Source organism: Pezoporus wallicus, unplaced genomic scaffold (assembly GCF_028554395.1).
Source record: "Pezoporus wallicus isolate ANWC-B61680 ecotype Strahan unplaced genomic scaffold, APGP_CSIRO_Pwel_v1 contig_5231, whole genome shotgun sequence".
NCBI lineage: Eukaryota > Metazoa > Chordata > Aves > Psittaciformes > Psittacidae > Pezoporus > Pezoporus wallicus.
The window spans coordinates 1650732-1674661 of NW_026635973.1; the positions used below are offsets into that span (position 1 = coordinate 1650732).

A 23930-nucleotide genomic window follows, 5' to 3' on the forward strand; every position below is an offset into this window, starting at 1 on the left:
CCTTCTGTTCTGAAAGCTCCTATTCTTACCCAAGGTTCCAAAAGTGGAAATAAGTAACATCTAATTCTCACATCCCCAGCTATGTCAACCTTACACAATTCTTGCTGTACCTGGGCTTCTCAGTGCAATAGCCAGATACTGACACTTAATAGTACATATTTCATAGCAGGAAACTGTTGACTGTAAATTAGACAAAAAATAAGCCTCAAGAATAAGACTGCCTTCTTGTCATAAAATGCCATGCTGTGCTTATGAACATAAATGCTTTCATATGACACGAAATACAACTGATTAACATATAGCATTTCAATTCACACCACAATATTTAAAACCAAGTAGCAGTTGCAAGCAGATGTATTTGCATTTCCATCTATCATCAACTCACCTGAGTTGCTACATTTAACAAAGCTAAACGGCCGTTTTTTGAAATAGTAAATGACATAATAGGGTGATCTTCTTGGACTCTGAAATCAGAAGACACAGTGTTAGGAGAACACTTAAATAATGATGCAACACCAAGACAAAAGGCGTATCCTGTCTCTGCTATATTATCAGGGAAGGAGCTCCGAATTTGAAACTACCTATGTCTCTGTATGTCAGTACACGCCAGCCTGCAACAGTTTGCTTATACTTATGACAAATCCCAAGACCAAAAAGATCTTCAGACCTCAAGTTCAACTCTTAACTTCAAGACAGGATCTACTAAAATACATCAGGAACTGAAATGATAACTCTTGCAGACAGAAACATCAAAACATCCAGTAAAAACCTACTCCAGTGCTTAGGAAGTTATTTCTATTACTTGATCTAATGCTTCTTGCTGCAACTGGAACTCATCTCTTGTCCCATGTTATTCTTGTTGTCTTGTAATAGTGAGAGCATTTTAATAACATTTCCCACCCTTCCCCCACCACCAAACCCTTCCTCAATCATTTTCTTCTAACACTAGGAACCAGGAATTCAAAACCAAAGAAAGAGGTAGTTACATGTTCCTGTCTGTAAGATCCTCAAAGTTATAACCCCGAATTCGCTGGTGTGTGTCCGATGCTAGAACAGTCTTCCCATCACTCAAGCACCAAAGGCATTGCACTCTCACCCCTTCCCAGGAGTCAAGGAGATTACCATCTAAATCCTGATCAGAAGAAGGGGGAAAAAAAACACACAGTTTGAACTGTTAGTCTCAGATTTCTGAGGAGCTGACACACAAGTAGTTCTCTCATTTCCTGTTCAGACAATTGCTACAGAAAGGGGGGACTTAGTGCATTAGGACCTGGCTGTCTTAACTCAGGGCTTTTGTAGGTGTCTGTCCTGGAGAGCTGAGGGTCCCTTTTGTCACTTAACTTTCTCGTACATGGCACATGCAATCTGTACCATGTCACAGAGCTCACCCTTGCAGTGAGCGAGGTTTGCATACTGTGCTATTATTCTGGGCACCAGTTCAGGTGACTGTGGATCACCTCCCAGAAATCAACACTAGTCAAGGAATGAGGGTTTCAAATTTCTATTTACACTTAGCAAAACAGCATGCAAAAACTGAGGAAGACACTCAAAATTCTGTAGAATAAGCAACATCTGTGGACAAAGACACTACTTACTTGCATATTTTCTAGAGCAGCTAAAAAAACCCTCCTAGCCCACAAATCCTCCTTTAAGCAGAAAAAAGGAGCCTGAACCCTTCTAACTGCTGCATACAGAAGTGCTGTTGAAATACTAGCAATAATATCTTGCTTCCCTGAATTAAAGGATCAAAAGTTTTAGCACACACACATAAAAAAGGAAAAACTTGAATCTCAGATTTGACTGTGGCAAAACTTTAATTTCTTGCTTTGTTTTCAATGGGACAGATGCAGAGAACTTACACACTGATAGAACTGCCCACGCTGACCTCCTGTTACAAAACGCTTCCCATCAGGATTCCAGGCCACGCTTGTTAAACTGTCTTCATGAGACTGGCTCATCTTTGTCCTCAGCTCCCCAGTCTGGAAAATAACAAAAGACACCAAGGCCTTACACCAGAGACACCCTTTCCCAAAGAGACATTGATAATATTATCATGCACTGCATTTGGAAGTGCACATGTCAATCCACTCATTAAAAAGCAACACAAATAATGCAATAAAAAGGTAGAACTACTTCAGTATCTCCAGTGACCCTGGACTTGATTTGGGGCAATTTCTTTTGTCCATCAAATCAAGAGGGATAGACTAGATGGTGTCTCACAAAACTGGAAGATTGAGAGTAAAGAGAAGAATTAAGAGAAGCTGGAAGAACACTTAGAGAAAAGCAATATGAAATGGAAAGAAAAACAAAACCAAAAATAACCAAACCCTCCAAAAAAACACAAACACACATGGAAAGCAAGGAGGCAGGAGGAGATTACAAGAAAACAGAGATGACAAAATACATTTTAGGAAAAAATCTGGCATATCAAAGAGTATTTAGAACATTTTCCTCCTGACCTGGATCCCTCCATGCCAAAATTTAGCCTTTATCCCAAGTTTATAATGCTACCGTTTACAAGACAGAGTGCCAATGAGCAGCTTACCATTGTCAAAACAGTAAGGGCTTCTCTCTATTCCCCTGTGCCAGCTCTACTGCTCTTCACTGAGATAATCGAGTCAAACAGAAGAAATATATTCCAAAGGTGAAAAAAGGGAAGATTTTTCTTTTAGGAAACAAATTAGTTCAGAGTGCAAGGCAGCACAAGAAAGACTATGCAGCCTGCAACGGGGGCAGGGGAAGCTTTGATATCAACCCAAATGTCCATATAAATCAACAGCAGAAAAGAATTTTTGAAGTCATGGAGGAAATGGCAAAATGCCCTAGTGCCTGCCTGAAAGATGAAGTCCTGCAATCATACATTTATGCCTCTGAGGATCTTCCACTATCATCACTGGAGGGTTGCACAAGGTAAAAATAGCTTGCATCTTTTGCTACTTGTTGAAATCTTTCATGAGCAATTGCTCCCTTTAGATGATAATTCTGCTCTGTTTCTCTTAATTCATTGTTCTCTCCAGTAGCTCTAAGTCCTATGGATTTATGCCATCCTTCCTCAAAAGTTATCAGTAACCAGATACACCAGAACTGCTGCAGAGACCAGGCACTTAGACTTGAACTCTAATTTCAGTTCTGTACAAACTGAGTACAGAATTCGTAGGCTGCTACAGTGATATTCTTAAATTTGAGGGGGTGGGAGGTGTGATCAGTGTTCCTTCTTTACACTGACAACTTTGCAGAACAAGTTTGCAGAAATTACTTATTTCATGCTTAAGGTGAGATTTTGATATTAAAACATATCTAAATATGTTTTAATACCTAAATATTAAAACAAAAGCAGCAGGCTGAACACAAAGTTACTTTTTTTTTTACTCTTAGTCAACACTCACTTGTACATTCCAGAGCCAAAGCTCAGAACAATCATCTGGGCCACAGGCAACAAGATAGTTGTCATCTGGACTCCAAGCAATATAAGAGACACCATACGCATGACCTTCTAACGTCTTAAGTAGTTTTAGCTGGTGAGTATCCTGAAACAAGAAGGATTCTGTTGAGACAATGCACGTGAACTCCTACTAGATTTCACATACACAGCGTGTCCAAATACAGTAAGACAACTGCATTTTACAAGGCGTACGAACAGGTTCTTACTGGAAAAGCAGTTGCTAGTTTACAGAGTAGGACTATAAAAAGAAAGCTTCTAAGCTTCAATGCACGAAACAGGATTGCTTGTAGGTGTTTTGTTTGAATCTTCTGTGATTCTGAATGTGGAACTCAAAATATACACGACACTATAGAAGTCTTCTCAAGTGTAAAGCCCCTCTAATACAAAAATAAAAAGCCCACAAAAAATACAAAAATACAAGAAAAAGTCTCTGGAATACAAAAGTACTATTATCCATATTTTACAGAATTAAGTTTACTCTTAAGAAATTAAGACATGCTGAAACCTGTTACAGTTAAACAGAGAATCAAAACCTTCACGTACGCCGAGAAGGGAAAACCTCCAAGCGCCAATGTTTTTATAAACTTGAGTGTATCCTGTGTGTGCTGCTCAAGAAAACTTTTACACAAATGTATTTTTAAAAGCTTCCTTAAGAGGTGTTCTTATTTCAGACGTGTTGCCTACAGCAAGCTGTTGCATATTTTCTGCCAGATTTAGTCAATGAAGCATACTTCGCTCACACAGAGCATCTTGTATCACCTTTTATGCTACAACTGCTGTCTCCTCACAGGAACTTGGACTTTCAAGCAGCTCATCCAAATAATTAGTACAGCTAAGATACTGTGAAACAACCATACACTGGCTTCCTAAATATAGAAACATGCTTCAATACAATGTTAACATTGACTCTTGACAACAACATGCATATACATTAACTATATAACTGTTAAACTCAAGCCGCTTGGGAAAGGGCAAGTGAATTTTCCCCTCTTCCCTTTTTTTCCTGTATGGGGATGTTTATACCTCCCTACTTCTCTTCAAAACCAGTCACTTGTTTGAAATGTAGCTTCTCAAATTATCCTTTCTCTTTTAGTATTAATCAGCAGAGACTCTTGATTCTAAAGAGAGTCAACAGGGGAAGAGTGACACAAAGTACTGTTTCTTAGAACCAGCTACAAGGGATCTGGTGACTCTCAGCTAGCATGGAGCTTTGATGGTTCTGTTGGCTAAAAAACCCTAAATTCCTCAAAAGAAAGTGGGCTAGGAATAATCTTCAAAGCACAGAGAAAGAGGGGCAAACAAATGGACCTCCTCCAGGCCCCTTTTCCATTCCAATTATTATTCCTGGTCTTCATGCAGCACTGCTGTGTCTGTAGCTAAACTGACCTGTAAGGAAACTGAGTCATGTCTGACATCATCTTGCAACCTGAAGCTTGCCTGCAATTTACGCATTTCTTTTCACATCAGGATTAAAGCAGTGCGTCACTTCTGCATCACATCTGAGACTCATGAGGAGCAAGATACATGGGATATTCCTCTTCTAATGATAGGACTCTGTGGTTACTCTCTCTCATGCTGCACCCATATTTCTCTCCAAATACAGCAAAACTGTTACACCATGTTTTGCTCCAAACCAGCAGTCAATGGTATTTCAGGAAAACGGTCCCAAATTTAGCCAATCTGCTTCCCACCCACCACCAAAAGAAATCTCAGCACTTCTATCCCTTACATATAGCTTTCCAGATTTTAGAGATGTAGAAAAACCCAAAACTATTCAGGTATCAACTTCAGTCTGAAAAGCCAAAGACCTGTCAACAGTTTCTAGAAAGTGCAGGAAAAAAAAGGCTTCTGTAAGGAACAAGTTAAAGCAGAGCTCCATCAAAGAAAACGCATGCCAGACAAGGTGATGTGCCTACTGTGCTTATTGTCTGTGCACTAGAGATTCTGTCACACAGTCAAACGTGTTCCGCACACAAACCTAGTTCTCTCAAGACATTATTTAATGCTGCTGAGTCTGCATAAGAAATTTGAAATGAACAAATGAAAATGAAAACAGAAGCATGTGTTAAGACAGCTTATATATGTAAGCTGGGTCTTAGCAGAGAAGTAAGAAATTCATGGTATGAAAAGAAGAAAACACATGGACTGGTTTCATTATGCTTCAGAAGAGATTACTGAAGAAAAAGGGAAAAATTAAAGATTCTCACACACTTGAAGTTTGTGTGGAAAAGAAATACTGTTCATTTAAAACAGTGTTCTCCCATCACTTGTCCAGACAGACTTGGATGGATGTTTCCTCATCATTTATATGTATTAGATTCTTTCTAACTGCCTAAAGCCTTGAAAATCTGATTAAACTTATCGTTCAAAAGGAAGTGAGAAGTATGCTCTGGCAAATATAAAAATAAGCCATTTGAGTTGTTGCCTACTGTTATTCAGGCATTATCTTTCTGAAAGGGTTTCTTTCCCCCCCCTTTTTTCTTTCCTGGCACAGAAATACAGAACATGAAAGTCTACAAAGCTACTTTCCCACTATTTTAATAGAAATTTTGTTCCTTTAGCAACCCTTGGTCAAAAGGGTTAGTCTAAACCACTCACAAAACATTTGCTTGGTTTGGTAAACCAGATATTAGCTCACAAATCACTATAAAACAGGCTAATCAAGATGCTGAGTATTAAAACCCCTCAGTATAAAAGGAAGATAAACCTCTACAATCAAACGACAAATCAACAGTAAAAACATGTGATCCCTAATTTACTTAGAATTATTTTGTTTCTTAAAAGCCCACAAATAAACAAAAAAAACAACCCAAAACACCCCATCACAAAAAAACCAAAACAGATCACTTAACAGAAGTCATCTTATGTCTCTACACATCTGTTGGCCCAGAGCACACTGACTCCAGGAACAAACAAACCAGAGCAGTTCTGTGCTTGAAAAACCAATTAGCACTTGCTGTTACTTCAGGGGCTATGCACATGCAACAGGCTTTTAAGTTCACTCATCTTCCTAATAGCAAAAAGGACTCAAATTATATGGCTTCCTAACCTGTAGTGGAAGAAAAGGATTAAGTTCAGCTCCCAAATCCTACTGAAAGCCAGTACGGAGCAGCAAAGACCTTTCATCTTTCACTTAGCAGACCAGTTTATAGTTGTGTGGTTAAAAACCTGTAAGAATCTTATTTCTGATAGTGTTTTACAAGCATTAACAACTTCACATACTGTGTGCATGTGTTAAAAATTATTCACAGTTTTCAGCTGTTACGAAATATATGGACTTTCATATCACTTCTACAGTTAAAGCAGCCTTAGATTCACTGCTCAATCTTTTTCTTTACTTAAGAATAGTTAGGGGTAAGAAAGATAAATCTTGTAGACATAGGATATTTCATTAAGAGAAACAGTGCCACATATTACGAACAGAATCTAAAACCACAGTCTGTGAGGAAATGGATGGGTATACTTCCATACGCCAGTGAATTCTCACAAGTGTTTAAATCTTCAGCTCAAGCTAAGGCCAATCTTACAACAGCAACTCGCATCAAGTGGTGTTATACTGACACAACTTCTGTCAGCACATTTTTACTGCTCAGAAATAAAGTAATAAATGGTGAAATAGATAAAGCATTTAAATCCAAGTGTACTAATAGTAAAAAGATAATTGAAAAGGGTTAGTCGCATATATAGATCAGAAGTACTCTTACTAAGAGTGATTTAGAAGAAAGGTTCCTCACTGCCATGCTCCTTCAACTCTCACCCTATGCTTCTCACGACCTTCAAGCTGAAAAGCTTCCCTGAAGGGTACCAGCAGGCTCTACCCCTTGGCACTGGTGAGAGGCACACAAAGTTCCTGCCCCAGTTCAGCCAGTAGTTCAAGCCTTACGCTCAGGCATCATGTTTTCAAATGTCCTTCTTCACAGATATAGTCTGACCGTAATCTTCAGCCTTTTACACCTCAGGGAAATACCCTAGCCAGCAGGCTACAGTACATGTTTGCCTGTCCTACAAAAATCAAGTCATTCTAGCAAGAGAAACTGGAGGGGAAGGGAAGCAAATGACAAGTCATGCACATTTTAACACGTTTCATACTTACTGGATCAACCTGCCATATAATAACAGTTGTGTCCTTAGATCCTGTTGCTAGTTTAGTGCCGTCATTGGAGAATTTACAGAACCACACTTCATTACAATGCTCCGTTAGTATCTGCTGTGTATAGCATGGGAACTGTTTCCTGGGAAAACAAAGGGATGTAGTCACATTAGTAAGAAAGCAGTAAGATTTTTTTTTTTTAAATCAAGCTAGTAAAACTAACTTATTTAAATGCAAGACCTGACAACTTGGAAAATGACCCTATTAACAGCCACTTCAAGTGAGTACAGAATGAAGTGGCTTATCTGGTAAAAAGATAACACCACCAAGTGATAACTGATTCTATTCTTATGAGAACTATTCTTATTCCACCCACCTAATTTGTTACGCTTTCATAACGTGGAATAAAACTGACCTCAACAGGAACCTAACAGCTTATTATTATGATGATGTATAGAAATTACTGGTTCCTCTTTGAAGTCTATATGCAATGTTTTATTTACGTGTGAGGTTTTTGTAAGTATCTAACTCCCTTAGTCTTGCCAAATTTTCAGACGTGATTCTTACATAAAAGTTGAGTAAAAACATTATTATTTCTTTTTCTTGAACATGATCTTGCAATAAGTTCAAGTTTATCTCCATTTTGTGCCATTTTTCACTTTCTTTGCAGAGTACCACATACAATATCTAAGCATAACTAAGACCATACCTTTATAAGCTTTCAATTTTAATGATTTTCCTCCACAAAATCTACATTTGTTAAAACTAGCTACTTTATTTTGTTAACAGTTTATTAAAAATACATCATAAACTGCTGAAGAATCTTCAAACATTCCTCTAGAGCTTGTATTTAATATTCTAGTTACACACTGAGAAAAAGTTAACAGGCAAAATATTAAGTTAGGTAAGAAATGGAAAAGTTTTATTATAGCTTGCCTACTATATAAGAATGTCAGAGATTAAATAAATGTAGGCTTTCACAGCAAATGACTGCTTTTATTAAGTAATATTGCAGTAACTACAAGCTCATTGTTCAGATACACTAAAAGATAGTCTCTAACCATGTGCACTTTCTCTTGAACTTCAGTGATATTGAACTAATCTAGTTTTGTGTTGAGTTTTTATGGTGCCCAGTACAACAGAGCAACGCAACTCTAATAGAACACAACAGCACTAATGTAACTATGAGTCTCTGTGAACATACAGTTGTACTTACCACTGGAGATAAACTGGCCTAAAAAACTCCCCCCTAAAAACCCAAACATAACGCAACATAAACCCCAAAACCTTACTTCCTTTATATTTGTGTTCAGCAGGACAATTTGGTGGTAGCCAGACTGACAGACACCTGAAAAACTACTACTTACCAGAAGCTAGAAAAAATTCTGCTTAATACAGTGTCTATATCCTCTCAGTCATTCTCTTATACTAGAAGATGCTTCCTAGTCTATGCTTAAAGGCTATCGAGCAGCACTAAACAACCACACAGTCCCTCATTTCCTGTCTTATGGTAGAGGAGGAGAAACAAAATGTACATATGGATATCTGCAGCTGGCTTCCTTGGCTATGCCTACTTACTCATTTATAGAAAAAGACAAGCCTGTCCTGCTCCTGCTTTGGAGGAGCTGCCTAGTTGCCACTGGAACAACACTGAGCCCAAGTTAAAAGCCCCACTCACAAAAGATGACACTGTTTATCTGGAAGCCTAAAGGCCTTTCCTATTTGCCACACACAGGTATGTGCACCTACAGGAGGAGTATTTTGTTATTGTTTAGCCATATTGTAGTTAAGTTAATGTTTTTTCTTCAGAGCAGCAGTTTGCTCGAGAAAATGGGAAAGTCTTCATCCATAACTCACACAAAGTACAAGAGACACACTGTGCCCCAGGAAAGCCTTTTCAGCATATTTAATATGAAAGAATACAGAACAATAGCTCTTGTATTTTAAAGCTTAAGAAAGCAGCCAAGATTTTGTAGGCATGAAAAGCAAGCAGTAAGGTGGCCTTTAGATTCCCCAAAAGTGTAACACGGCACAGTTCATACAGCTGCTGCAGACACATCCCGAAGTTGAATTATGCTATTCACAATCCAGTCAGATTCAAGTGCTCTTCACCTAACTAATGAAATACAATCCAGCAAATCTGACCTCGCAGATAGTGTAGCACACATTACATAACCTGGAAGGAAAATTAAATTCCCAGAAGAAAACAGCAGCAGTCTCAAAACAAGAAACCAAACCCAGTTGTCCAACAGTTCCTGGGTTGAGTAATTAGATATTATTCCAACTTGGAAGGTTTTTCTTTTGCTCTTTTTTGAGCTGTTTCATACCAAATTGTTCTGTTCAGCACAACACGCTTGAATCATGTTGTTCACATACTGAAATAAAGTATCTAATAAAGTTATCTGGTTTTGTATTTACAGAAGTCCAAAATTCTGAATAACTAACCAGCTAGTTTTTTATTCCCTGTACATACAGTGGAAGATTTATTCCTCAACTTCCACAACAGATTTCTTTCAGAAATGCTACATTAATCACATACCTAGATAGCAGAGGCATTCACCTCTCATTGTTTGTTTGTAAACTAAGCCTAAAGTTTATTTACATGAAAGCAAGACAAAGGAATTCAGTTCGGATAGGACAGGAAAGAGGAACAACACTACAGGACCAAACTAAACCCCCAACTAGGCTGAAGGCTCTCAAAACCCAAAATTATCCCCCAGAGCATCAATTCTCTATTATCAAGGTCTAAAATACAGTAAGATGAAATTCCTCACCTGCACTCCCAGCAGTTTCTCCCTTTTATCTCCCAACTCTTAGGAAGTGATTAAATTTTAGTTGAAAAATTGTACCTATTAGTGCAATTCAAGCATGCTTGATCAAAATACTGCCAGAAGTCCAAAGCAGATTAGTTTCAACTAAAAAAGGGAAAGTTGTCAGTGTTCTATCATTTAAGTAGTACAGAACTTTAATTGGCTAAGCTATTAGACTACAGTTACTTCTGTCAGTTTAATCAAAATTTGGCTTCCACTGTCTTTAACTCACCTCATTATGCCCAAGCATGGCAGCATGTACAGCGCACCACATACTGATCTCAGACCCCTGCAATAGGTAGGTACAATAGGATGAGTTGAGGACAGAATGGAAGCCTTAATTTTGAAGTAGGCTGGGCTTCTTTTATGTTTTTTGGATTTTGTTTTTAACTAAAATAGTTGTAAATATCTATGTATGCATACATAGCAAACATACAAGCTTAGGAAGCACATTAGGTGAAAAAAAAAACCCCAACCAGAAAAAACACACCCACACTGTGGAGAAACTTTATGTCAGCAAGTAAGATTCAGATGGGTGAAATTCAATTCCAGATTTTGTAACATACAGTATCTTTTATATCTAGCTCTACCTAGTCTGACTTCAGTAAACTATGCTTTTTACAACTGGCTTGAAAGCTCTCTGGGGTTTGACTGACCACATCAAACCCCCTACAGAATATCCAGTGTTATTTATATACTTGTATAAGGACCAAAATGAAGTCTCTTTTCATTTGTCTGATTTTATAACTCCTTTCTGAAGTAGGGAAGCCACAATTCCAGTATTTGATCATTTCCAGTATCTCTTAAAATGGGGAACAGTCAAATTTCTGTGCACAAAGACAACACTGCTGAAACAATGTGATGTAGCAAAACTGGAAGCTAGACAATAGTCTTAAAAAGTTACGTGAATACATGAAGTACCCAAACATTTAAGATGGCTACACTGAAGTATTATGGTACTCTGCACCTTAAAACCAGATTCCAGGCAACTTAAAAGTGTAAGTCAAGGCCGCTCAGTTCAGAAAGTTCCTGTACGAAATTTTATCAGAACTTAACGAACTTTCTCAGATGAGCTAACCATAACATGAAAAGAATTCCCCTGTAAGCCAAAGTTTATCCTTTCACACGAACAAACATAAGGCTATTGTATACAGCCCTTATTTTTTCAGATGGTCTAGCCCTCATTCCATTATTACACCAGGCAGAGCAGCTTTCTACACAAGCTACACTGAGGTAGAAAATAGTTCTTTTTATCATTCGTATGATGTATTATGTTAACAAAATGTCTACTGCCCATTTCCACTCTGTTTTAATGTTTCTGTCTAAAAGCACCTCGCTGTCCACTACTAAAAGATGAAAGCTAGCTTCATGAGCATGCTTCAGCAGGCTTTCTGCATCACAGTAAACTTGAACAGAGTCTGGATAAGTAACATACTAGTGATTCTCCAGTGGTGGTGGGGGGAAAGCCAAACAAACCCAAAACAAAGCAAAACACAGCAATGACATGTTGATGAATAAACAGACTGGTTGTCCAAAACTAAACAAGTTGCTATGGATTAGCATATAATATATTGTATTTATACCCATCTGATTAAAATTTTAAAGCTTCTGTCTGACCCTATTACCCCATATCCAGCTACCCAAGTCTCTTACAGACACCTTCTCTACTCCTTGCTACTACTCATTTAATGAGAACAGTCTTTATCCAGCCACCTCCTGTTAAACCAACTCATAATAGTTTTCATGTTTCTTCTAACAGCAAGTACAATTAGATTATTTCAAGACAAAGAAAAGATACTTTTGCCCATTTTATAAGTCACAAGGGTTTCTTACCTACTACAAACATGATCTATTAGCAGCGAGACAGAATCTAGATTGCTATCTAGTTTTGTATTGTGATACAGGCATCGGTCCCGTTGTAGTTCCACAGCCTGACGTAGCAGGTTCTGTAAACGTCTTGGAGGAAGCATCACTGACGGGGGTAGGTATGCTTTAAAAGAGTTGGGGGTGGGGGAAGAAGAACAAAAAAGACATGTCAAAACCAAGTTACATGTAAGAGCATGTTTTGATTTGAGTATTCTTGGAAGAGAAGTCAGTAAACAAAGCTTAAAAGCTCCAGGAAAAGAGTAACACAGCTTGTCAAATTTACAGCTATACATCTGGAATCAGAAGCACAAACTTGTGGAAAGCAGAGTTATAGCGTATGTTGTCCTGGTCAAAAAGCACCATTTATACAAGCTAACTAAAACCCCAGTATTTAACAAAACCTGTAAAATTGTAAGACAACAGTATCAGCTGTGTTCAGTCAAGAAATTCTCTATTAACACTGTCAAAATAACGAATACCATGAGCTTTACAACTCTGATATACAGTATTACACCAGCCACAAGAAAGAGAGGAGAAACCATAATTCTTAGCAAAGTCTAAGATCACTATCAACCCTTACTAGTATCACTAGTGTTCCCACTACATCACGCAGTTTCAGCCTCTCAGTATAGCTGAGATTTATAAAACACTCCCCCTCCCCACCCTTCAAAACCACACATTTGATCACCAAGTGATACTATTGCTGCATGCAGCAGAGCTAGGAAATAAGAGCTCCTATTACAAATAGTTTATCAGAGACAGCAAAAGGTTAGATACAGAAGACCAAAGGGTAAAGGCACCTAAAAGCATCCCCATTAACCAAGACATACAAACCCAACAACTAGCAAATGCAGTTTAAGTTAATTTACTGGGATATGTCATGTAAGATGCACTGGATTTACAGAGGTGTAAAGAAATTCTAAACACTTGAACATCTTACTCTGGAGTTTGTCCAAAAGTTTAGATCTGGAAGCTGTTCCTTTCCCTTCCCACTCTGCTTTTGCACGCAAGTCTTCTGCATGGCTGCACATCAGATACCTGTTCAAAAAAGCGCACACACACCAACAGACCAAGTCTTTCTGGAACCATTATTTTAACTTTTAAGCATGATATATATCATAACATTCTTAATGAACTGGGAAACAGGTGACTTAAGATCAAGACTGACAGGAAAAGAGGCAGGGAACTAATCCACACAAACATGCGTAATCTTCAGAACAAACATTAACAAATTGGTAATTAAAAGAGAAAGCAAACCACAGATTTTAGGAAAGGCAGAAATGTCTTTTTTCAGGCAAGAACAAACAAGACTATATTCACCTACTTATTCAATTGTAAGGTACCAGGCTAGTAACTCTCAAGCTCAGATGACCATATATACATACGTATTAATTTGGGTTCTAGTATTATAAAAGTAAATCATCATAATGTTGTTTCCAAGCATCAAAACCAAAATACTGTCTACTGAACAGAATTCTTTACTCACCATTTTCGAATATCTCATTATAGCTTATTAATCAACAGGGTTAACAGCTTTGATACAGTTTGATGCCAGCTATCAAAAGCTATGGGATTCCTTAGAAGCTTCCACTCAGAGAATTCTCAAAGTCCAAACACTTACCCACTGAGGACATGAATGCGTTCTGTATTATATTTCAGAGGCGTCAGTTCACAGCGTAGAACTTGAAGTGCCTCCAGGACCTTGCCATCCTCCAGGTATTCCAGGTACTTCTGCTGCAGCAGCAAAAACTTCATCCTCTGACATGACAGAAAGCAGCAGTCAGGGGAAAAAGGTTGACTGAAGTTTCAGAAAACGTTTGAGCCTAAACAGAACAGTAGAAACCATTCTACTATGCCCTTCAGAAATGCAGCTATATGTAATGTTTCATTACTCAATTTCTTTTTGTCGGGTTTTCAATAACATTCTAGTAATTAAGTTATCCATGAATTTCCTTCCTGCCTTATGGGGTTACAAGTATCTTCCTACCTCATTTCTCAGATCCCCCCCCTTCACCTTGTCTCATTTTCATACTCACTCCCTTTTCAGTTACCACTCTTTAAACCCTGAATTAGACAGCCTCCCAGTCTCACGCTCTACCAAGAAAAGCGCCCAAAAGCGGCTAATCACATATTTAAGACTGCATGACAGCACAGAACACAAAAGGACAACTCAACAAGTTCTCATACTGCATATATAGGGAGCTGACATGGACTGTTTGCATAGCTGCATAACATACAGCAGTAACAAACTGACACTGCCTGAGGTTTGGTTTTGTAGTTCCATGTCAAGTTGTTTTCCCTGGGTGCTGTTTTCAGGATTACAGGAAAAAACAGTTCCCTATATTTGAAAATAACTTCTCAGAATTAATCACTGCTATTTCACAGTGTTCCTTTCATCCTGAACAGTTTTTTGGTTGTTTTCTTAAAAGCAAAAAGAAATAAAAATCAGGCCTGCTAATGTCTGTATATATAAAAATCCCTGCCTAATATAAAAGAAGAAAATCATACATTCATTCACTATATTAGAAAAGCCTGAAGTCTTAGGAATTCCTAATACCAATTTTGTACAAACACGGTTTGGTTATTTCCAGATGAAACCAACTATCATATGTTTGCATACCTTCTTTACTGCTAGCAGTTATCAGACAGAAAAGACATTTCTGGTCCACAAGACTAAGTTACAAGAGGAAGATGTACATTCTTAGACATATGAGAAACAGAATGAAGATTAATGCAGCAAATTATATGTGCTTTTCCACTGAATACACCTGAAGTTCAATCTCCCATTTCCTTTGCTTTGTCAGACCTTAGCACCTCACTATTTTCACGCTCATATTTGGTTAATGTTTACTTAGTTTCAAACACACTATTAGCCTCCCTAAGTAGAAGGATAATCAGGAAGTTTAAGACGCTCCTATCATACTAAAGTTTACATGAAAGTTTAAGGTTTACTATATGCAAAATCCAAAGTTCAAACATAAAGCAGTTTTAGCTTCCAGAGATGTTCTGTTCTTCAAAAAAATAACATTTCCACATACAGTGCTATTAACTTGCCACACAGCTCTGTGAAGCATTAAACATTACACAGTAAAGATGATTGATGTTCAAACACGTGTGTAGTACTCTATTGTCCTGTGTGTGACCGGCAAACCCGTATTACATTCCCTATCCAGCTCTTTGTTTATTTGAATTCAGATTTGTTAGAACATTACTGTACAGTTTCTCCAGGCGAGACATTTTTTGGTGTTCTGACATGCAGAAAACCAAAAGAAAGATACCCCAATTATTTATGGCCTTGGCGGTTGATTCCATGCAGTAGGCCAGCAGGCCTCACACTGTTTGCTTATACACTACCAGCAGGAGGGATAAGAGCTTCCTCTCGCAGCTACGCATGTGCTCACAAGGATGCATGGAGATGCTCGCATACCATTTTTCACACCTCACACCGATGATAATCACCAGATGAAAGAAAAAATAGCCTGATACCTCCAATTTGTAATAAAAACTATAATGTCTCCAACTCTTCCTTCTTGATTCACTGCATATAATATTTATTAAATTTATATCATCGTTCCCTTAAGTGTGGTAACTGTATCTGGATCTAATTAATCTTTGTCCCTCCCTGCTTTTAGGACCTGGCATGTTGCCGAATTACCCAAAGAGTTACAACTTCAGTTTTGGGTTAGAAAATATGATTTCAAAGAAAAGTCAATACTGCCATGTGTGACTGGCATATTAGGAATATAAAGGCCTCCAGAACAACACGGTAACCGTATACTTTGTGCAGGAGTCTACTGTTAGCATAATGGAGAATTAAAGATAAGATGTTTTAAATTGTAACTTATCTAAGCAAAAGTCACGGACTACAGCAAAGTGCTGATAGGGAAATTAAATAGATTTTATAAACTATTTTGATTGTCCTACAGCATACACAAACAATGGCACAAATAAAGCTTCCTTAAGGCAAAAGCCACACTCCAGAGACATCCTATCTCAAGTAACTTTTTGTATCAGGACACTCGCAGCCTCCTTATTTTTGTGCAACTATTGACTCTGCCGACAGATTTCACTGAACAACTGAATTTAGTCTTAATTTTCTCTCAACGACTTAAAAGCCCTACTAATAGTATTGCTAATTACTTCCAATACCACTTTCTCATGGTAGACAAGACTGTTTTGAATACATCACCTCTTCTAGAGCCAAAACAACTCTTCTAGAGGGAAAGAGAACTGTTTACACTACTAGCAACTTTAAAGCACAAACGCCGCTATTTAAGTAAAACAGAACAAGTATAAAACTAATCTGACACAATACACCCACAAGAAAAACTTACTCATGCTCTATATTCTTTAACTGCCTTCCAAAAAAGCAAAACAAAAATTACCATAATCCAAATTATACCATGTACAACATAATAGAAGTGCCTGGGACTTGCTGTCGTCTCAGTGTTTGCAATGGAAATTCAACATCCTTACACGCTTTACTACTGAACCAGTTAAATCCAGTCATCACCATTGCTTAGCTAGTAGCAAAGATTCTTCACTATAGGGCCCACAGAAGAGTCCAGTACAACAGTTTAAGCACTCCATTCTGGTTGACCTTATTCACTCATTACAACCTCATCCTTTCTTTTCACTTTATAGTGAGTGTGAGGATAACATGTATTACTTTTTTGTTTCTAAAAGCTGTTACTTAAGTGCAAGTTGAACCTCCGATCACCCTGGGGCAAAACTAAGAGTTAACAGATTTACATGGGCGGGATTTTTTGTTTTAATGCATGTACTATTACCATTTTGCTTTCTTCAAACTACAGCCTTCGATTACCAACACGAACAGTTAGTACTTTACTCCACTGTCCTAATTGTTAGCAGCAAAGCCCTTGTAAAATCTTTAATTCTAGGAAGTTTTGCCTGCACCATGGGTCATCAGCTCTAACTGAAGGTAAAATCTTCAGCAACACGCCTGTGAAAATAATAGGACAAGCATTCTATCACAGTCAAGAAACAGCCATTTCGATCATTGGTTAGAGGAGCAAATCTTCAGAAGTTTAAGGAGTAAAACACATAACCTAATTTTAGGGTTATATTTTGGTATTATTTTTGCCCTGCAAATCTTAAACTCCACAACAGGTTTATTACTGTACTAAGAGTTCAAAATAAGTAAACACTGCTGAAAGAACTCTTTGAAATGAAGAGAATAACCAAGAGACATGCTGAAATTATCAGCTGATGTTTCAAGACAAATTCAACACAGCAGCTATCTACTTATAGACTGCAGAACTAAGACCCCAATTTTTATTACTTTGTAGTCTTTATTAATCAGTGTTTTACAAAACCATCAAGCACTTACAAGCCATCTAAAACTTATATGTAAGATTTGATACATAAAGGGCAGAAAAATATTCTGGCCTATAAAACCTAACAAGGCTTCAACCATACCAAATCCTGTCACTTACAGAGTGATTAACTCCCTGCCCTTAATGCTAGTAGCAAGAGGAGCACCATACAGGCAGGTGGAGCACTTGCTCAAACAAGAAGATATAAATCACTTTTTTTTGTGCATTGCCTCCTACAGGCTGCATACCTCCAGAACTGGGCAAAAGGCCCTTTGAAGTAAATGAAAATAAAGAGGACAATTTAAAAGTATATTCTAGATGACTATTATAGAGGAATCACCTCCAGATTTCTTCCTAGGTTCAATTAGTTACCAAACATAGATGCCACAATATACTTGAGTACTCCCAAAGTAAGCATAACCTTGGTTTGTTAGAAACTGGTATTTCCTAAGTGTTACTCAAGTTAAAAATAACATTCCTGAATCAACTATAAAGTTTTCCTACAGATTGTCTCAAGACAGCTGTATCTTATACACTGGAAAAGTAAACATGACTAAGCACATACTATACAGCACTCAGTTGTGTTGACACAAATAGCAATAGCAGACTGGCACCCCCCCCCCCCCCCCCCCAAACATATTACCACACAGCATCAAAGGTTTACAAATTGAGAGCAGCCATTTCATGGGTAGTGTTTTTACCTGCAGATCTTACAGCACTTTGCAGAAATAAGAAAATTAAAACAGGAGTAGAATTTTCAAAATACATATGCATCCCCTTCACTGATCAGACATTTCAAAAGCAGCTACGTATCCAGGTCATATTAACTATAAGGAAAAAAGAAACACCAAAACAAACCAAAAACCAAAACCAAAACAAAAACACATAACAAAACCAAAACAACAAACACAAACAAACAAACCACAAACCAAAAACCAAATGCAAACCACCAACCACACACACTCACACACCCTACTTTGTTAAGCCCTCTGTGTCATCCAAACTTTTAGGTACCCATTCTTCTTATACACACACATTTTTGAAACATCTAGTCATACACTATGAGTCACAAGTCAGGAAACATGAAATCTAATTTTCCATTTTTTAAAGAGTTACCTACAGCAGCATCTTGTTTGAACTTTACCTAATCACACTTATCTTTGTTAGCTCTGACTTTATTGCAGTCAGGATTACCTACAGAGGATAAAGCATCCCTCCTCACCTGCAATGATCTTCCATTAGTTTTCCAGGTGCTGACTTTACGAATACCCACCCATAATTTCAACCAGGTACAAAAATGGGTGGGGAAGGAGGTGAAGACAGTGCGTACGCTATTGAACTCCTGTGTGCTCTGTTTATCTTTGCAAATCAGTATTGCCTTACTAACACACACATGTAAAGACATTTAATACCCTTATCTGTTTAAAATTATATGAAGTTTATATAAATGAGAACAACTTTGAAGAGAAGACAGTTAATACTAGGTTCAGATAAAGGTCAGTCTAAACCAACTATTTTTATTGCACCAAGTTTTATTCAAATAGCTAGACATCAACATTCAAGAAGAGCAGGTTTTCAGAGCCCTCCAAAAACAAAAGGAAAATGTCCCCTTTTTTCTCAAATTATGTTCTCTAAAAAGAACAATGCTCAGTTAAACCTCAACTTCCATACATGTAAAACAGTTCCAATACTACAGAGAAACTTCGTAAGTCAGAAACGTGAGAAAATCTGCTTCAAATGACCATTCATATTCACATACAGTGGTTTTACACTTTCAGACTCCAGAAACTACTGAAAGCTGCATGCAACATTCTAAACTACTTGAACAGTAAATCTTGCCTATATCAAGTCTTGAGAAAAGAGAAAGTGAAATACTAGTCTAAATAAGAGGTGCTAAGCTTTGACCAAATTAATAGAACAGAACATAAACTTCTGTCCAGTACCCTCTGATGCTGTGTTAAACATTTGTTTTTCCTACTTCACTTCCTGTTCTCTCTTTTTCTCCCTCCCCCACCAGACAGGAAATTGTCTTGACAACAAATGAATCAGCTAGAAGTAGAGCTAAGCAGCCATCAGCTGATCCTTCATTGTTTACAGTCACACACACTTCAAAAAGCCTTGCTACTGCTTTCTTCCGAAGTAACCATAGTTGTTCTAACTTTGTTAGAATAAACATTTAAACACAACAGAGCAAGCCCTTTTGAAGGGCTAACCCTAACCACTCTGTGTAATGACTTTCATCTCAAGACAAAAAAATCAAACCAAGACACACTTTGCTCAAAGTAACTGAAATTGTAACACCACATGTTGTAATTGTCAAGTAACAGGACCTACTAACCTTTTATATCTAGGGTCAACTTAAAAAAAGACAGCCAAAGATAAAAACTCTAAATATAATCCCAAACAGCATTACAAATGCATTTGCTCTGTAGAAGCCATCTGGAAATGCAACAGTATTGTTCATGTTCTATAGCAGCCTCTACCTTCTTGTAATGTGCTATAGCAGCCTCTACCTTCTTGTAATGTGCTATTACAATGCCAACTCTATCAGAGTTGCTGCATTTCATTTCTAAACTTCTCTTCCCTCAAGAAAGCCTAGCTCCCATAAACACATTGATGGTGAAAAGTATTTCAAGTCTGAAATTAGTATTCAAGATAAGCAGTTTCTGCAGAGACTCACCTATTTTAGGACTGTTACAGGCTATTTTATCAGTTAAGTATGTTTAACAAAGTTTTAGCATTCAGTATACCAAATATCAGCCTCAATACTTTTGGGCTTCCTATCTCACATTCTAAAAAAGAATTTAAAAGTTGAGATTAGTATGACATTTGAGATAGCATGCAAGCTGCTTAAAGTCAACAAAAAAAGAAAACAAGAGCTACGGACAACCAACTCCATAGTGAAAGATTACACCACTACAATTAGTCCAACTATACAGCTCTGAAAGAGTTCAAGTGTGCCTCTTACCACAATTGCATGCGGAGAATGCACTAAGGCCTTAAGTTCATTCAGGTCGTTCTCAGCCTGTAGAAATCGGCATAAGAAAAAAAAAATATGTAAGGAGAGTGGATTTTGAATTCTCTCACAGATACTATAAATTTAAACAGTGGTTAATACAGTCCTATAAGCCCTACGTTACCTTATCCCATTCTCCTTCCATGACATGATTGCGGAATTTGGTAGCAGAAGGATGTTCTAAACGACATCCTGACTCTTGCATGAGGAGATCAACAGTCTGGCTGCAGGAGAGATACAGTGTAAAAAAACCTGACCAGTTTTACCCTCACAAATATACCGCCTGCTATGATAACAGTTAACCATATTTAAAAGCAGCTTTAATAAAGTAAGACTACTATGACCAGATTCAGATGCTTGTCCAAAAAGTTGCCTGAGACATGTAAACAGCTACCTATATCTAAAGCAAATTGTCAATGAGCTTGAAAGCTTCACTGAAGTACCATAAAGTATGTGACTTACCAGCCACCAAAAACAGCCATCCCTGCACAGAAGATAAACTTCATGAAGGAAGATAAAGACTAGAAAGCTGTTACCTACACTATACTACCCCCTGCCTCCCTCCCCCCCCCCCCCCCCCCCCCAAAAAAAAGAACATGCTACTACATCTGCAACAGGCCTAACTTTTCCTTCTTCACCGCATATTAAAAGACTGGCTCCTTAACATAAAATAAACAAAGTCATGAACCTATAGCCCTCTCCCTTAACACTAAAAATAGCTTATTCACTGTAGTGTCGTCTATGAACAGTCACGAGTTGTCTGCTGCTGTAAACTTGCCCCTTGTGTCAGAGACCATTTATTTTATGTGCTAAGTTCTTTATTATTGACGCATTCCACAGTGTTTTGGAGACTTCTTTTGTGGTAACTATGTGAAGACTTGAGAGGACTTCTCTAACCTCCTTCCAAAATTATGACGTGTTGGCTTTAGCTTTACTCACAAAGCGAGTATTGTGATTAAATTCTTAGACTTGCCCTACTCCACTGGGAAATTATTTTTCCTATTCTGATTTTAAGGAAGAGCCAACACCACTCTTTTCTAATCTACAGATAAGATTATTATCAAAAACATGTGCCCAGCGCAAACCTTCAGAGGCCTTCACCATTTACGAAGGGGCGAAGGTTTTCAGAGCGAAACCAAACATCTTATTTAAGTAGCAGTTTAGTTTGTGCTCTCTTCCTCGGAGCTGTCAAGCCAAATTTTTGAGCTTATCTGTAAATAGCCGTCCCTCCCCCGTCCCGTCCGTCCCCCCCCCAAGCTCGGACTCCATTATGTTTACCAGATAACTTCTCCCCTACTAACACATTTGTATTGATCAACCCTTATCGGTGAGCAACTCGACTTCCATATTGCCAACCCTGGCAGAGGAAGCTCCCGGCCTGTCCCTTCGCGGACACCCGAGCTAACCGGCACAGGCTTGGAAAACACATCTCTGGCTCCATGTTGTGGGTTTTTTTTTGCGTGCGGGCCTGCCCCACCGCTCCGCCTCGCACCCAGGCAGGCGCTGCTCTCTCCTCCCTGGGGACTACCAGCCTGCGACGGGGCAGTTTTGGCCACTAATCCCCATGCAGAGGTCCCTTCACCTTCCCCCGACCCAGCTCCCCGCTTCGGGCAGCCCATCCTCCAGGGGGACCATCGGCCTCCTGCGGCCCCCTCCCCACGGACGGAGGAGGACGGCGGGGCGTCTGTACGGGGCCTCCCCCGACCCCTTCTGTCAGGACACCAGGCCGGGGCAGGGAGGGAAGGAGCCCCCCCACTCCCTTCCCCAGGCCGCCCTCCCCCTCGCCCACCGCGGCCTCGTCGCCTCCGAGGCCGCGGGCACTTACTTGAGGCCCAGGCTGTGGAGGTGCTGCCCGATCAGCCGGATCACGTCCTCGTCAGACTGCGAGAGCCGCTTCTTCTTCTTCAGGGCGCTGCCGCCGCCGCCCCCCAGCTCCGCGGAGGCCGGGCCGGGGACCCCGGCGGCGGGCACCCCGTTGTTGACGCTGAGGCCACCGGGGCTGCTGCCGCCGCCGCTGTTAGCCGAGGGCAGCAGCCCGTTGGCGTGAGCCAGCTGGTCGCTGGCAGCCGTGCCTGCCGAGGCCTCGCCGTTCTGGGCGCTCAGGCAGCCCAGCTCCGGGCCCACCGGCCCTTGCGACGGCTGCTGCTGCTGTTGTTGGCCCCCTCCTGCCCCGTTGGCCTGCATGGCGCTGCTGACGCCGCTGCCGCTGCTACTGCCTCTGAGCGGGGCGGCGGCGGGGGCGAGCCCGGCGGGGAGCGAGAGGGACTGGGACGAGGTAAGGCCTGCTCTGCCCGCGGAAGCCCCGGGCTCTCCTGCTCCCTCCACCGCCGCCGCCGGGGAGGCCCGGGCTTTCTTCCGCGGGGGCGGGGAGGCTCCGCCGGTGTCCGAGTCGGAGGAGGAGGAAGCGGAGGCCAGAGTTTCCTCACCGAGAGCGGCCGTGGTGGGAAGCCGGGAGGGCGAGGAGGGGGAGGCGGGGGGGGAGGGGGAAGGGGGGTGAGGGGAGGCGGAGCGGAGCCCTATGCCCCCCGGGGGTCCCGGAGGCAGCGCCGCCGCCCGCTCGGGGCTCCCTCTGGCGATGGCGGCCGCCGCTGCCCTGAGCCCCCGGCCGGCAGCCCCAGGCACCCGGCCCGCTCCGTTTGCTGCCCGCCGGGTTTGTCTCCTCTCAGCCCAGCTGCAGCCTAATGGAGTCCGGGCCGGGACGTCACAGGAAATTCCTATACTGCCCCCTACACACACTTCCGCCGCCCGGGGCGGGGGGTGGGGTATGGGCCCTATAGGTGCCGGGGGGCGCGATGGGGCAGGCCTCAGGGCCGCCGCAGGGGCCTCCGCAGGGGCCTCCCGGGTCGCCCCCGTCGCCCCCGGCCGGCCTGCGAGGTGGGGGTCCACCGGTTCCCATGGGGGCCGCGGGCGTCCTGCCTGAGGGGGTCCCGCAGTCCTGGGGCGTAAGCTCGGTGGCGGAGATGTGTGAAGGCGTGTGGTGGGAACACATGATGTGTGGTGAGCTCCCACCGCCGGGGCATGGCTTGGTGGGACTGGTCGGTGACCGGGTGGAGCAGGGTTACAGTGATTTCCTGAGGCAATCTGGGTGGTGTTCTTTTACGAAAAGGAGAAATGCTCGGTGAAGTTGCATCCTGTCGTTGCCCAGGTTGGTTGTTGGAAGGGTTCAGACATGCTGCTGTTGTCTTCTGTGTGTGTTGGCATGGAAGCAGGAGGTGAAGGGTGATTTTGATCTTCCAGGAATGCTGAGAGTTAGGGTACACTTATCAGGACACAATGTCAGAAAACATTGGGTGTTTTGGGCATCCCAGTCTCTGCCCCAGGATATCTGCCTCCTGCTCTCTTCTGTGTGATGGAGGGCAAACGCAAACAG

The 23930-nt window shown here is 40.6% G+C and overlaps 1 protein-coding gene across 2 annotated transcripts in view; it reads right to left on the reverse strand.

Moving 5' to 3' along the window:
* WDR26 (WD repeat domain 26) overlaps positions 1 to 23325 on the reverse strand; it is a 33114-nt gene extending 9789 nt beyond the window's left edge. The window contains exons 1-12 of one of the 2 annotated variants that reach the window (XM_057398818.1): positions 22386 to 23325; positions 20685 to 20784; positions 20513 to 20569; positions 13830 to 13966; positions 13149 to 13246; positions 12176 to 12332; positions 10575 to 10631; positions 7536 to 7674; positions 3387 to 3527; positions 1860 to 1979; positions 987 to 1132; positions 386 to 464 (exon numbers count right to left, since the gene is read on the reverse strand). In XM_057398818.1, the coding sequence (XP_057254801.1) occupies positions 386 to 464; positions 987 to 1132; positions 1860 to 1979; positions 3387 to 3527; positions 7536 to 7674; positions 10575 to 10631; positions 12176 to 12332; positions 13149 to 13246; positions 13830 to 13966; positions 20513 to 20569; positions 20685 to 20784; positions 22386 to 22744 (1590 nt within the window). In that variant the 5' untranslated portion in view covers positions 22745 to 23325. The remainder of the gene's footprint in view (positions 1 to 385; positions 465 to 986; positions 1133 to 1859; positions 1980 to 3386; positions 3528 to 7535; positions 7675 to 10574; positions 10632 to 12175; positions 12333 to 13148; positions 13247 to 13829; positions 13967 to 20512; positions 20570 to 20684; positions 20785 to 22385) is intronic. The other variant, XM_057398819.1, reaches the window with a different exon arrangement.
* Between the last annotated feature and the right edge of the window lie 605 nt (positions 23326 to 23930).